The following is a 16097-nucleotide window of genomic DNA, read 5'->3' on the forward strand; positions in this document are numbered from 1 at the left end:
GCACCCCTATGTTCATGGCAGCGCAATTTATGATAGCCAAGATATGAAAGCAACCTAAATGCCTGTCAACAAATAATTGGATAAAGAGGTTATGGTATATGGAATATTACTCAGTCATTAAAAAAATAAAATCCTACTATTCGCAACATTATGGATGGACCTAGAGGTTATTATACTAAGTGAAATAAGTCACACAATGATAAATACCATATGATTTCGCTTATATGCAGAATCTAAGGAACAAGAAGAACAAATCAATAGAAAACGGACTCACAAATATAGAGGACAATCTGGTGAGGCCAGAGGGGAAGGAGGTTGTGGGGCTGGGAGAAAGGAGTGAGGGGTTAAAGAAGTACAAATTAGTAGTTGAAAGATGGTGATGGGAATGAGGAGCACGGCATAGGGAATGCAATTAGCATTAATGTACTGGCTAGGTGGAGAGCCAGGGTGAGCTCTTCTCTAGAAGAGGGAGGGAAACTTTCTTCCACTTCCTGCTCTCCTGGCTCCCTGCCCTGGCCTTTCCTGTCCCAGCTGCTCCCACACAGAAAGCAGTGCCAGTTCTCAGGAGGCTACAGTTCCCCAAACTTAGGCTTGGGAAAACAGGAATGTGGGGACCTCACAAATTTCTCCCTCTTATCCCGGATCTCCCCTTCCCATTACCTCAGGAGGGTGAGGACAGTAATACCCAAACTAAATACTAAAAGAAAAAAAGAGAGCCTGGAGCTAATTTGTCCTGCCCCAATTCTAATGAATTGATGGCTAAAAGAAACCCTCAGTGAGGGTGCTTTTGCTAAAACAGAATACAAGGAAAATAGTCAAGTTAATTGCTATGTCTATTCTAATGGTTCAAAAAGAAACTGCTTTCACAAGAACAAAGTTATAACATTTTAATAATTTAAATAGTTCAGGAACTTACACACACATACATAAAATTCAAACAATTGAATGAATAGTGTATTTAAATGCACCAAATTCTTAAAAATTCCCAAAATAGACTCAAGGCCATGGATATGAAAAAGTTTTACCAGAGTCAAACAGACAAGGTAATTACTTTGCATTTACCAATAAGATGACAGCCTGCGGATACATTAGACTTTTATGAGAACATTTCTGTGAAATATTAAAGCAAAAATTCATTTAAAAAGGAATACAATTAATCTCAGAAAGATAAATTTATAGTTAACAATTTCTTTGGTCCTCCAAGACACACCTGTTTTTACTTTAAAATACCAAACATGAGTTGAGGGCTTAATTCTACCTCTAAATGTCTAAATATTAAGCAGGATCATGTTTATGTTAGCTTCAATTTTTAAAGGAACTCAAAAGTAACCACCATTGTACTTTGGAAACTCCAAATATAGAAAAATATAGGAAATAGAAGAAAGAATTTTTTAAAAAATATTGCCCCATCATAAGCCAAACAGCAACAGGAAGGCAGAGATGGGACTGCCAAAGTTAAAGGAAGCATTATAGTTAAGTCTTCTTAAGGTACTGCATGAAATACATTTGAAAATACTATTCAGCCAAATAAAATCCTCCATGGAATCACTAACAGTGTTTGCGTTTTTGCAGGAGAGTTGAGTTTTTTGGTTTTTTTTGTTTGTTTGTTTTAATTGGGCCTAAGTTGCCCCGGTAGAGGAAATTTTAAGATAATTATTAATAAGGCAATGGCTTCCTGGACTAGAAGACCTAGACCACTCGAACAGTTACACTGAAGACAAGACCCACGTGGACCACCAGGGAAACCAGCATGGGAGCTTCTGGCATTTTCCAGTAATTCCAGAAAATTACAGTGTATCTTCACAGACACCAAACATACAGGTGTCACTAGACTTTGGACATAGCTCGCAATGCAGTTCACAATTAGTTCATTCTGCATTCTTTCATGTTTGTGGAAACTATGGTTTTGTGGACCTGAAAGTGATGGATAGTCTCCAAAGTTTCTCAAATTCTTAGAAAAAATTTTTTGATAAGATTCAAAAAAGTTTTGAAGCCTCTGCAAGGAACACATAAAGTAAGCTCCCAAGAAACTTCAAATGGTAGAATTTTGAGGACTAGTTATTTGTAGTGTCAATGCTAAGTCTTATAAAATAATGGCTTTTAAATAAAGGCAAAGGTATCTACACTTTAAATGGTGTGATATTCTCATCAAGGCACAGAGAGTTAAACATCTAAATCCCTGTATGTTGACATGAGAATAACTCGTAAACAACTCCAGGAACTAATTCCCTATATGTGATTTTAAAAAGAAGGTAGAAATGTGCCTTTTTAACTCACAGTAAAATTAAAGACATGGATATTTCACCACCTTCCCTTGGTGACTAATGTTATAACTAGACAGTTAAAAAAATAAATAAAAAATGTCACTGGAAGTTTAATAAACATGATTAAAGTGAAGCCTGCTGGCCTTTGAATTTGCAAAGTAATGCTGCACGCTGTACGATAAATTATTTTAAACGCTAGAGCATTTTTGTTTGGGGAGTGATAAAAGCAGTGTCTAGGGCATAGTGTTCTCCCATTCCTAACACTTCTATGCTTGTGAACCAAATTAACATATTATTTGAAGAAAATACATGGGTCGTTTCCTTCCCCAGCACCCTCAGGTTATCTGAATGGCAGTGATTTTGTGCATTTAACTTAATGCTATTGGCAGTTTGCTTAAACGTTGCCACTAAAAGGTGGCAAGGAGAAAATAGAGGGCCCACCCCTTTATTAAATATTTTTATTTGAGTTGCAATAAATAATTATTAAACACAATTAGTGACAAGGAATAAGTTTCACATCTGTTACAATTGAGAATGGAATATACAAACAATTGAGACCAACAAACGATGCTACTAGAAGCATGATCTGCAAAGCACATGGCGCACGCTGAAGTTCAGCCCCTGATGAGAGTGAGAAACTCTTCTCGAGTCTTTGGATCTTCCCGGAACACACCCAACATTGTGCTGGTCACAGTTTTGCTGTTCATTTTCTGTACCCCTCGCATTACCATACACATGTGTCTACAAAACAAGCCAACAAAGGGGGTTGAAAGAAATAGTTGCTGGTTTGGTTTTTGAAATAAAAAGCAGACCAAAGACTTTATTTAACCTCTGTTCATAATGATCAAGTTTGTCACTTCTTAGACAAATTTTATTTAAAAAAATTTTTTAAGTTTCTTAGTCTTATACAGCTTTTATTTTTATTAATGGTCAAGTCCTTAATGCATCCAACAGGATGGCTGAAGGAATGGAATATTCTTCCTAGGTGAAAATAATACAAGGGTCTACAGAAGTACAATAATGTCTAGATAAAAAGAAATCCAGAGTTCATACTTGATCTATCTTTAGAACCAAGACAGCACTATGCTAGCTGAGGTGTTCAGAGAAATTCTGAAGTACGCTGGTCTCACCAGGCAGAATCCAGAGGGTGGGGACCACAGTGAGCTTAAGCAACCTGGTGAAGCTGGGCGCCATAAACAAGAGAGTCTGTGCCACTCCAGAGGAATGGATGAGAACTTTGCCCACAAAATACGTGCAATTCTCATAATGCATTCTAACTTAAAGAAGTGTCTTCCGTTGCCCTTCGTACCTATTCTTAGCTCTCATTTTTAAACGCGTGGCAAAATATTAGAAAAACTCTGCTTAGAGCAACAAAGAGCTGAAGAAACCAAGGGAAGACATAAAGCTTTACTTGTGCTAATTACTACCTCTGAGCTTATGACTCACTACTCTTCCACAACCCTTACTGATAGATAGATAGATAGATAGATAGATAGATAGATAGATAGATGATAGATAGATAGATAGATAGATGATAGATAGATAATAGATAAAAACAAAACCCATCTCCCACGCCTTGGTTCTCATACTGGCAACACGGTAAATGAAAGAAGTGAAAGGGCTTCAGGCTCAGAGATGGAAAATGTGACAGGGTCAATGTGTGGCATCATCTGGTACTAGAAAAAAGAGCAGCACTGAATTTCATTTTCATGCACCACTGTGACATTATTAAAGGCAAATATCAACTCACGTTGCTTCAACCACTACTCCAACTCCAGCAGGTCGCAAGGCTTCTGTGATTGCTACGGCAATCTGTTTCGTAAGACGTTCTTGAACTGTGGATGTGACAAGGAGCTCAGTTTAAGAGTCTGACACAAACACCTGAAAGCTTTTGCTGCCTTTATAATATGTGAAATCTTAAAAAGTAGACTTCTGTGATATTTAAAAGCCAAGATATACCAGCTTCTACCAGTTTGCTTTGTCGGCTGCCTGGGCCACCAGGGGCCCCAGTTCAATTCCCTCCCCTGCAGAACAGGTGCTGAGGAGAGCTCAGGAAGCCTTGGCCCCCACCTGCACCACTGGAGAGAACAATCTGATTAGAATGGCAACTCTCTCTCAGGTGTGCTGTTAAGAACAAAGAATATTGATAACAAGCACCTCCATGGAGCTAGAGCAGAGCAAATGAATGAGCAGAAAGGGGCTACCCTCTGATTACTGAATTGTACTTACAGCAATGATGAAAACCAACGATTTAGCCTAAATAACGCAGTTCCTGTGCTGAATACACAGCTAAACTTCGAATACATACATTCACTGCAGCATTACATCTATTTGAAAGCTGACAAAATTTCCAAATGTCTATCAGAGCAAGGATCGGTTGATTAACTCAAGCCAGCACAGCCATGCAATGAAATGCTGAACAGCTTGCAAAACTGATGAGATAGTTACGTGTATATGGGAAAAAATGGTCAGGATTTGCTAAGTAAAAAAAGAAAAAGTAGGGAAAAAAGATAAGTGAAGCCCATTACCTATAATACAAGCTCATTTTTAATGTAATAAAAATAAATTGATTTTTAAATGTTGGTATAATATAAAACTGTGAAGGAATGTACGAAAACAACAATGACTTCTGGAGGCTTGAAACAGCAGACTTTTTCTGTTTTATATTCCTATGAGGTTTTAATTTTTGTAAGTCATGTATTATACCTATAATAAGAACAAAAATACCTTTTCCTTTAGAAAAAAAAAGTTTTTCTGTAAAAATAATAGTTTTAAAATTTACCTTGTAATCTTCTACTATAGATTTCTACAATCCTAAAAAAAGAAAGAATTGTTTTAGTTAATCATAAATTATTTGAAGTGAAATTAGTGAGCCTTCCTCATAAGACTAAAAGGACTTTACTGAAGTAATTGTAGGGTGTGAGCAGGGGATTAAAGCTCGTAGGAGGATAGAAAGATACAAAAACTACAGGAAAGAAGAGAGAAGGCCTGAAGGAGACCACCAACTGTGACACAGTGAGCTTCCCTTTGTCCCCAAAGAGAGAAGGAGAATTAAGAGTACGGTTCACTTAGGAAAAAACACAATTAGAAATGAGTGATTTTAAAGATCCCAAGTCATCAATTGTGGGCCACGTCTCAAGTGTTCTAATTAATCATATTGTTTAATCAGAGCTTAAAGTTCAAGTTAAAAATAAAAAGACTTATTTGTTAAGTAATAGGCAGACCATAGTCAAGTAGCAACTAAACCTATTAGGATAATCAGATTAGCACTGAACGGACTTCTTCAGACATCTCTGTATAAGATGGATCTATATAAGCACTAAACATGATTAACTCCCTTCAAGCAAAAACCATAATGCAATCTGTCAAGTGATGATTTTCTCCCATCAACATCTTTCACTCTAGTTGTGAAATATAAAGATGGCCATGTGACTCACCCATTTTAGAATAACAAATCATATTAAGAATCTTTCCTTTAAAATTTGGCTTTTTAGTCTATGGCCATGCTACCCTGAACAAGCCTGATCCCATCTGATTTCGGAAACTAAGCAGAGTCAGGCCTGGTTAGTACTTGGATGGGAGACCACCTAGGAAGACCAGGTGCTGTAGGCTTAACAAATAAGGAGTTGTAAACTGACAAGGTCCTTGCAATCTGTGAGGCCAATTAAGGGTTGCCTCGCCTCCACAAATCCTCCTAAGAATGGGGAAGTAGGAACTGATCGGAGAACAATGCGGTGTTGAAATGCAAATGATTATAGCTGGGTGTGTGGAGTGGAGATAATCTATGGAAATGCAAAAGATTATAGTATGATGTGTAGTTTGGGTGGGGATAATCTTATTTGAGCCAGCAAATGTGTGCTCTTGTAAAAAAAAAAAAAAAAAGCAACTTGCAAAAGTAATATCGCTCTCTACTCCATCATCAGTGGATATTAGGCCTCCCAATCCCAACTTTCTGTCTTCTTTCTTTTCTCAATCTCCCACAGTTCCCACTCAGGATTATTTTCCAGGGCCATGCTGGACATGGCAGGATTTACCACTTGCTGGACGCAGCTCCTACTATTTATGATTATGTGGTGAATGGGGTCCCTATGCTCAGAGGGACCCTATTCCTAGTTTATCCGTTTTTGTTTTCAAGTAAGTAGGTGTTGAATTTCTATCTTCTCAACATTAAAGATATTTGTATAGCTTCCCTGGTTAAATATATTTATATTGTTCTTATTCTTGAAGACAATTCGTTGAGAAGTATTTGCTGGGAATAGAATTCTAGTTTGACATTGATATTTATCTATCTTTCGACATTGTCATTGACACACCAAAATTGTCAGTCTAATTGCTGTTACCTTATAGGCAATATTTTTTTATGTGGCTGCTTTTATGATACAAGTATGTGTGCTCTGCAGGTTTCCATATTGCATCTAGGTGGGGATTTAATTTAATTTGTTCTGCTTGGGATTTATTAGGCTTCCTGAATCTGAATGTTAAGGGGGGAAATTTTTCAAATGACCAACTTCTACTTGCTTGTTTAATGTTTAACCAGGGTGTAGTTCTAGAAGACATTCTGTGCAAAAATATGCTAATGTTAAGGGTGTAGTTATCGTGCAAAGATATGCTAATGTTAAAGCGTAATTATCATGTGCAAAGATATGCTAATGATAACTTCTGCTTCTGTAAACCTGCTTGCTTGTTTGATGTAGTTTTAGGCTTTATAAACTGCCTCCTCTGGAAGCTAGGGGCTGATTCTCTAGTGGGGAGAGTCAGTCGCCAGCCAGCTAATAAAAGTTCATAATTAATCTCAATTGGCTCCATGGGTCTTAGATTTGAATGCGCCACAATATGAAAGACTGATATTTTGCATATATTCTGGAAATATTTTCAGCTATTACCTTCTCTAGTATTGCACCTAGTATTGCCTCTATCATCTCCTAGAATTTTAATTAAGGGAATGTTAGACCTTCTCAGTCTTCCATGTCTCTTACATTCATTCTTTCCACCCATCTCTGTGTTGCATTCTGTACAGTTTCTTCAGAACTTTCTTTCAATTCACTGATTATTTTTGGCTATGCTGAACTGCTATTCAATGAAAGGGTTTTGGGCTCTGAGTTCAATCACTTTTTTTTTATTTAAACGATCTATTTTTAAGCAGGCTTCAAAAGTAAGTTCTTGATCCTTAAAATACAGCTATTTATAATGCAATTATGAGTAGTGAACATTCCTTGCACTTAACTATAATGCAACAGATGCAGTTTCCTAAACAATGGACAATACTCTTTATTCCACAGTACCACGCCTCACATATTTCAGCAAAAAAAAAAAAAAAAAAAACACTAATTCTGAATAGTAAAGACATCACCCAACTAATTAGGACAGTTAGTTTTCTTTAAATATTTTTTGGGAAAGGGGACACCTACTCCATTAGAGATCTTTTATTTCTTTACACCTATCATGCCATGAATTCGTAGGGAATGGTCCCAGCAGCGCAGGCTCTTTTCCGTTGGTTCTCACAGAGTGTGCTTCTCTGGGTGGAGCACACTTTTTCTTTAACTTTCTTCTTTTATCGATCATTTCCCCTCACACGTTTCAGGAAGCTGTCTTGGCTCTTCCATTGCTTAATATGCTCAATACGTACATTAATTCTCTGGGAAAAAATCTTGCCCTTGTTTGTTTACAAGAATGCCAACTGCATGCTGGGTAACATTGTAAAGTCTTCCAGTTTTGCCGTGGTAACATTTGTGGGACATCCCTGTTTGAACAGTGCCCGTTCCCTTGATGTCTACAATATCATCTTTCTTGTAGATTCGCATGTATGTGGCCAAAGGAACAACTTCATGTTTTCTAAAAGACCTAAAGAACATACAGCGGGTACCTCTCTCCTTTCCCTTTGTGTTGGTCATTTTGGCAAATTACTGATAGACAGTGGTTCCGTCTGAAAGGACTATCACTTTTTTTCAGAAGTTATATTTGGTCCTTTTCCCAATCCGCCTGGCTAATTAATTATTTCTCTGTCAAACTTTCAGTACTCTTATTTTCTAACATACTTGTTGTATATTCTGTATCTGTTAACTTCAGAATTTGCCCTCGTTGGCCATTTGTTTCAGCTGACTCTGACCTATGGTGGCTTGTTTTCTTTTACTTTTGATGAACTTATACTCCTTGGAACATCATTGATGGGGATTCTTTGAAGCATGGATGAAAGTGCATCAGAAAAGTGTTAAAAGTGCATCAGAAAAGTGTACTTGTTCCTGCTAGATATTGGAAGGCTACTTTTTTGGTGACATTTTAAATTATTGGCTTGGTTTTTTTGGGGACCACACAGGTCATGTGAATTCTGACCCCAAAGCCCTGTGAATGCATGCATATGGCCTCTTTTTCCTGTTCTCCCCAGAACAAAGCTAATAGGTAAGTATCTCTCCCAATTTGGGGTGGAATAAGTAGTACAAAACCCTGACTTTGGCTCCACTGCTGGCTAATTTCTGTGGATCCTCACTGAAATTGCCTTAGATTTTAACCAATGTGTGAAATGTTCATACACATTGTATCTTAGTATGGTACACCAAGAGGGATATCATTATAATATAGTTTACTCTGCTCCCAGAATCAGTAGTTCTCGATTTTAATCTAAACCATTTTTGTATTCTTGGAGTAAACCTCCCTGGGTTGTAATGAAAACAGTACTTATAGCCTGTTCATGTTTTTAAAAATATATTTAGGACTTTGACAACTACATTCATAAGTTAGTTTAGTCCATACCTTTTCAAATGCTAGTTTTATCAGGCTTCATTATCAGGGATAATGATAGAGCTTTTCAGGTTTTCCCATTTCTTGATTTATGTGTAAAGCACGGGAATTCGTGGTTACTTGAAAGTTTGAAAGAATGTCTATTAGATTGACTGGGTCCAGCCCCTTCCTCTCCCGCCACACTCCCAACATTAATTTGACTTTTTCTAATGGTTACTAGTTCATCCAGGTTTTCTAATGCTTGATTTATTCCTTTCTCTCTCGATCTTTGTTTTTTAACTTATTCTTAAAGATTTAAAGTTTTTTAAAGCACGTTTTAAGTTACCTAGTCTCTCATTCCAAGATATAAGTATTTATCCTCTCAATCCCACCTCCAAGCAGCTTTTTAACCCATTTCCTGTCTGCCCCAAGAATACTTGCTAGCTGCAGCATTGACCCTGAGATAACTCACAGATTACAGTCCTAACCTTACCCAAAAATTTGTCAAATATCTCTCATGCTTCTCAGATAATTACATCAAAACAGGACTGATGTAGTTAGGACAGCTCATTTCGACAGAAAACAGATGCCAAATGATCTGAAAAAAAGGGACTCTAAAGAGGATGACTATAGCCAGATTCTGTGGTAAACTTATGGTGCCGAAATGGTGTTGACAACAGCAGGTGACAGTGCTGTCAACATTCCACAATGATACTGTTACCAAAGTAGACAACAAAAATGGAAAGAAAACTAAGAAAACCACGTGTCATTGCGGATTAGAACAAGAATATGGGAGCAGTGGACTTGGCTGATCAGATGACCACTTCTTATTGAACTGAGCTCAAAAGGCACAAGTTTTAGTATAGGAAATTCTTTCACCACTTTCTAAACATTACAATGCTGAACTCCTACATCCTGTTCAAGAAAGACAATCCTGAGCACACAATCGGCCATGTAAACTTTCAGATTGAAAGAATGCTGGAAAAGCATCGCAATCCAGGGCAGCAACATCTTCGAGGTCATCCAAGCTCTGATGATGTCACACCACTTCGCCTGTCTGGAAGACATTTCCCCAAGAGCATACCACCAGCATCAGGGAAACGGAATCCAACTGGTCGCTGCAAAGTTTGCTGCTCGCACAGCAACGATGGCAAAAAGATCTGGAGAGAAACGGAACATGTTTGTGCGGAATGTGATGCTCCGCTTTGTGTTGTTCGGTACTTTGAAATTTACCAGGCGAAAAAATTATTAAATACCGATCATCATATACATATCTGTTACATTAGGATTAGAGACCAGTTATGTTTAGAAATACCTCCAGGAACAGTGTTTATGTTTTATTTTCCCATTGAAACCAGTCAGATTTGCTTTAGCTTCAAAGAGTGTGTTTATGTAAAATTAACACTGGCAGCGAGCTGCACTTTTTTTTCTAAATGGGAAATGAGTTTAAAATGTCAGCTTTGAGATAGAATCAATATAAAAATTGTAAGATTTAAAGTGTCCATCACAGTGATTTGAGATACACACACACACGTGTGTGTGTGCATATATATATATATATATATATATACACGCACACACATTGTGAAAGAATTCCACCTATCTAGTTAATTAACACACCCATCTCCTTACATTTTTTTTTTTATGAGAACAATGATCATGAGTACAGATATCTCTTTGATATCCTGTTTTCATTTCCTTTGGTTATACACCCAGAAGTGGGATTGCTGAGTCATGTGGAAGTTCTATTTTTAACTTTTTGAGTAACCTTCATACTGTTTTCTATAGTGGCTGCACCAATGTACATTCCCACAGTACATAAGGGTTCCCTTTTTCCAACACACTTGTCTTTTGGATGATAGCCATTCTAACAGGTGTAAGGTGATAGCCCATCATGGTTTTGATTTTCATTTCCCTGATGATTAGTAATTCTAGCACCTTTTCATGTTGGCCATTTTTATATCTTCTTTGGAGAAAGATCTATTCAGTTTCTCTATTTTTTTTATGGGATCATTTGTTTCTTTGCTTAAGAGTTGTATGAGTTCTTTACACATTATAAGATGTATGATTTGCAAATATTTTTCCCAATTCTGTAGGTTGCATTTTCATTTTGTTGATGGTTTTCTTTTCTGTGCACATATTTTTAGTTTGATATAGTCCTACTTGCTTATCTTTGCTTTTGTTGCCAAATCCAAAACTCATTGTCAAGATTGACGTCAAGGACCTTACCCCTATGTTTTCTTCTAGGAGTTTTATGATTTCAGGTCTTAATGTTCAAGTCCTCAATCCAATTGGAGTGAATTTTTTAAAGAATAAATGTTGAATTTTGTCAAATACTTTTCTATATCTATTGAGATGATCATGTGACTTTTATCCATTTTGTTAATGTGGTGTATCACATCAATTATTTTGCCGATGTTGAATCATCTAGGCATCTGTAGAATAAATCTCACTTGATCATGGTGTATGATCGTTTTACTGTACTGTTAAGTTTAGTTTGTTAATATTTTGTTGGGGATTTTTGCATCTATGTTCATCAAGGATATTGGCCTATAATTTTCTTTTCTTGCACGATCCTGTCTGATATAATATCTGGGTAATAGTGATCTTAAAAAATTAGTTGGGAAGTTTCCCTCTTCTTCTATTTTTTGGAAGACATTGAGGAGGATCGGTATTAATTACAAAATACAGCTTTGCACATATTGGTGTATAGTGTTTGCACCATTTTCTATCATGTCAAAAGAATTTAAAAGAATTTTAGCTTCCATAGCTGGGTTTGAAAAATAATTTTGTATTAATTTCTTGTTTTCTTTTTACACAATCAAGTTTAAGTTTGACCTCTGGAAAATTTTACTACTCTGTATTGTATGTGTTTTTTGTCCATCTCAATCAAAGATTGAGGGGTAATTGGTGTTCCCACTCACTCCTCTCAGGTTTGTCCGTTTCTCTATGCATTTCAGCCAGTTAAACTTCATCCAAATAAGAAGATCTGTTTTGTCCCCTTTGATACATTTTGTCTTGATTTATTCTAAATTTTTATGGGTTTTCTTTTTTTTTTTAATAAATGGAACATAGTTGGGTACTGGATTTAACCCAATGAACGTCTTATTTAAATAGCCTGCTGACTGGTCTTAATAACCTGTGCTAGGTCCTCTGTTTTCTCTTTTGCAGTAAGTTTTCTCTCATCTTCCTCTGGCAACTGGGAAAGTAACCTGGTGACATTTTTGCAGGAAGAACTAATGAATGGTATAATTTAACCCTTGTAAATCTTAAAATAATTTTTGATGCCTTCATATAACCTGATTTGACAACCTTGACTTAAAACCAGGCTGCAAATTCTCAGGTGTGGCTAGAACAAAGAGCAAACAGGAGACAGAGGCGGATCACAGTGGGACTTGTTAGCTAAAGTAAGGAATTTGAACTTTATCTTAAAAGCTATGGGGTGCTAGGAAGGAGCAGTATCATCAAATCCACACTTTAAAAAGAACACCCTAGCAGTATATGAGAGCAGATTTAAGGACCCTGAGAGATTAGAGGCTAAGAAGAGATAGGAATTTAATCTATAATCCAGGAGGAACAAAAGAAAAGCCCAACAGAGGAAGGCAGCAGATTAGCAAGAAGACAGCGAGGTAATGGGAGGGACATAGGGACTTGGCAGGAGGTCAGTAAGCATGCAACAGCAATGGATGGATTCCCCCTCACTCTTTGCCCTAAAATATAGTCCAGATGGTTTAAATATAAAAATAACCCAGAAAACATGAGTTTATGATTACATTAATGTTTTTAACTTCTTTACGAAAAAATATTATAAAACATATTATATTTTGTAATTATTACATAATTACAAATTATATATATACAAAATTATATACAATAAAATGGTACCATTTTTCACTTATCAGTTTGGCAAAGATTGAAAAATGTGATGAAAGTGTTGGCAAAGTGTGCAGAAATACACATCATTTATCTGTTATTAGAGTATAAATTGATAAAATCTTTTTTGGACAGTGATTTGGTAATATCAAAAATTCAGGTACCCTTAATCCAGCAAATTTATCCAAGTACTTTATCTTACAGGTAGGCTCAAAATATGCAAATATATAAGAATATATTCACCATTTTTTTTGACAATGGCTTCAAACTATAGACTATACTTAATTATAAAAAAAACTGGTTAAAAGAATTATATTAATCAAAGAATTACTGTGTAGCCATTAAAAGGAACTTGGACTTTTTGGTCTAAAAGATGTCCAAGGGATCTCAATGTAAATTAAATTAATTAAAAAAAAAAAAAGATGTAGTACAGAATGTAGGGTATGATTACCCTGCCTTTTTGTTGTTGTTTTTGCTTTGTTTTGTTTTGCTAGTTTTAAAGAGCTTTATGTTTGGGTTTGCATAGAAATTTTCTAGAAGAATGGTAAAAGAAATATCTAGTTTTAACTCTGGGGAATGGAAATAGGAAAGAAAAGCTTTCCCTTTACTCACTCATTTGTATTTGAATTTAACTGGGAAGTATGTTACTTTTACAATTGAGAACAAGGAAAAAAGAATGTTCACTTTGCAACCTAATGTCCACCCTTTTTAAACTATCTCTCCTTCAGCCCTACCTAAATCTCTTATTTCGATCAATCAAATCTGCTCCCTACCTCACTGGAATATATCTTGCTCCTACACTCCTATTTACCTTTGCCTATGCATTAACTATACCTATAGGAACTTCTCTTCCATTTAGAATTCTGCTCAGCCCCCCACCTCTGGGTCTCCTCAGCACTACCAGGCTACAGCCATCTTGGTTCCTCTGACCTGGGAGCTCCAACTCAGCCTTTCTCTGGCATCTGCTGCCTCATACTCTGGCCCTCCTTGAGGGCAGTGGCTATGTCTTACTTCTCTCTAGCCCGTTCACAGTTGGCGCTCAATAAATAGGTTAACCATGGCTACCTGAGGTGCTACAATTCAAAATTCAAGATTTAATTATGTTCGCTCAATTATTCTAAGGCAAGAAGATTAATACATGTTCAATGGATTCTCAGCAACAAAAGGAATCTCTATCCAAGCTAATTTTACTCTAGTATTCTACTAGAGTTGAACCAGATCAACTCACTTCTGGTATTTTCTTGTTACTTAAGGCTTTGCTGTTTGATATTTGACTTCTGTGGCACTGAAAGGTCATTCATTTAAAGGCAAGCATATAACAAACTCCACATACAAGAATAAAATGAACGGTGAAGTTTTGCAAAGACATTGAGCTTGCTTTATTACCCTTCATCCTCTAAATATTCCTACGTCTTACAAGGAATAAGCCGTTGTATTAAATCTTAGTCTTCTTTTCCATTTAAGAGACTGCATAGTCAAATTTTTTTTACAAAATATCAGAAAGTAACGAACTCATTCTTTGGCTTAGTGTTCCATTTTTCCCCTTAAATTTTAATCCTATTAGTGTAAGGACAAATCCCTAGGCTAATAATCAACTCCTTTGTATTGTTTCATCAAAGCTTAAATATTTGAGATCTTTCACTAGGCAAGGAAATAACCAAAGATTATTCCCTTCTACCCCCAAGTTACCATTTACTCTAAGATCTCACTAGATCATTCTAGAACCCATTTCCATAAAATGTTAACTATGGTCTAGCCAGAGTGGTCTTCTAGAGAAGGCTCCTTACCTTAAGACGAAGGCCCAGTGTGGTCTACCAAGCATTTTCACAATATGAAAACTACCCACTACACATCTTTCACAAACAATCTGTCACAGGCATCAGCAATACCAGATTTTCTATAGAGGAAAGGTCTATAGTTGGCAATAGAAATTATGGTAGTATTAATTACCCCCATCACTACCAATACTCTTTTCAGTCACCCCTTTGGCACTGGCACTGGGTACAGATCACTGAAAGGTGGCAAGATGCTTCCAGATTTGTGTTAAGAGCCTTATTGCAGTGAAGCAATTACAGTGATGCTATACTAACATCCTTTCATGGTGCCAAGTAGCCCTGCCTGGTGGCAAGGTTGCTGACCAGGAATAAGGTCAGAAACTAAGGGAGTTAAATTTTTCTCCTCTACTTACTTTCTCTTTAATCCCTAGAGGAAATGAATAAAAAAGTGGACATGAAAACAAAAGTAAAAAGAACAGCTATGGAGAGCCGCTAGCTGTCAAACTGTTGGGTGGTTTTTACAGATTCCAACGCAGAATTGAAAAATATCTAGACCACTATTTCATGACGTTGGTGAATCCCAGAGTCTAAGTGGAGAAGAAGCAGAAACACATCAGAGCCGCAGAACAATCAGTTGGTCAAAAAGATTCATTTACTCCAATTTTGATATGGTCACTATACCCTCAATCGAGCTATCCAAACTTGGCTTGGTTATTTTAAAAAGCTGGTGGTAGGGCACCTGACATATGATCATCACCTATTCCTTCATTCTGTTCTTAATTCACAACACACACACACACACACACACACACCCTCTCAGTATTTTACCAGGACTTACTAATTCTATACAAATTACAATAGGGGATATTTAGGGGTATCAAAATATTGGTGGATGGGTGTATCAGAGCTATATGAACACTAACCCTCAAGTTTACTTCCAGTTAAACATAGATTACCATGCTTGTATATCACCTCTCCTTTCTAAAACCCAAATAAAAATGGTAGCAAAGAAATTTTTTAAAAGGCATGACCCATGGGATAAAGAATGGAAACGAAAACTATAGCAGAAAGGAGAGAAATGTAAGACAGGGGAATAAGCATTATCTTGGAATAGAGCTGAGAAAGCCAAGGAAGGCACAGTCTTGTGTCTGCAGAGGCAAAGAACCCAAAAGTGGACTGGCCCTGCAGGACGCCAGAGAGATGACCGGAAGTACCCAGGTACAACAGAAGGCAGGACTGAGGCCCCAAAGAGTGGTTTGATTAAAAGTCTGAAAACGGTGAAGTATAGTTAAATCCCTGCCCACATTTCCTCTCTCGCATCTCTTTTTTAGCCAAATCTACCTTAAAGGACAGGGAATGAACTGAATACACCCTTGGGTGCTTTCTAGTCAGGGAAGGCTCTGTAGAGAAAGGTGTGAGCTAAAACTTTAAGGATGGTCAGTGGAAGAAGAGACAGGTGGTCAGGGGAAGA

The 16097-nt window shown here is 36.9% G+C and overlaps 1 protein-coding gene and 1 pseudogene across 3 annotated transcripts in view; one reads left to right on the plus strand and one right to left on the minus strand.

The window, feature by feature from the left end:
- Positions 1 to 1603: 1603 nt before the first annotated feature.
- Positions 1604 to 16097, minus strand: part of GCH1 (GTP cyclohydrolase 1) — a 38611-nt gene continuing 24117 nt past the window's right edge. Inside the window, exons 4-6 of one of the 3 annotated variants that reach the window (XM_016132813.2) lie at positions 5047 to 5078; positions 4020 to 4099; positions 1604 to 2735 (exon numbers count right to left, since the gene is read on the minus strand). In XM_016132813.2, the coding sequence (XP_015988299.2) occupies positions 2460 to 2735; positions 4020 to 4099; positions 5047 to 5078 (388 nt within the window). In that variant the 3' untranslated portion in view covers positions 1604 to 2459. Of the gene's footprint in view, positions 3006 to 4014; positions 4100 to 5046; positions 5079 to 8234; positions 10139 to 16097 lie in introns of those variants that run through there. The other 2 variants (XM_016132811.2, XM_016132812.2) reach the window with 2 other exon arrangements.
- On the plus strand, positions 5758 to 5876 carry LOC118600560 (annotated as a pseudogene).

The sequence above is a fragment of the Rousettus aegyptiacus genome, unplaced genomic scaffold (assembly GCF_014176215.1).
Source record: "Rousettus aegyptiacus isolate mRouAeg1 unplaced genomic scaffold, mRouAeg1.p scaffold_m13_p_3, whole genome shotgun sequence".
NCBI classification, from domain to species: domain Eukaryota; kingdom Metazoa; phylum Chordata; class Mammalia; order Chiroptera; family Pteropodidae; genus Rousettus; species Rousettus aegyptiacus.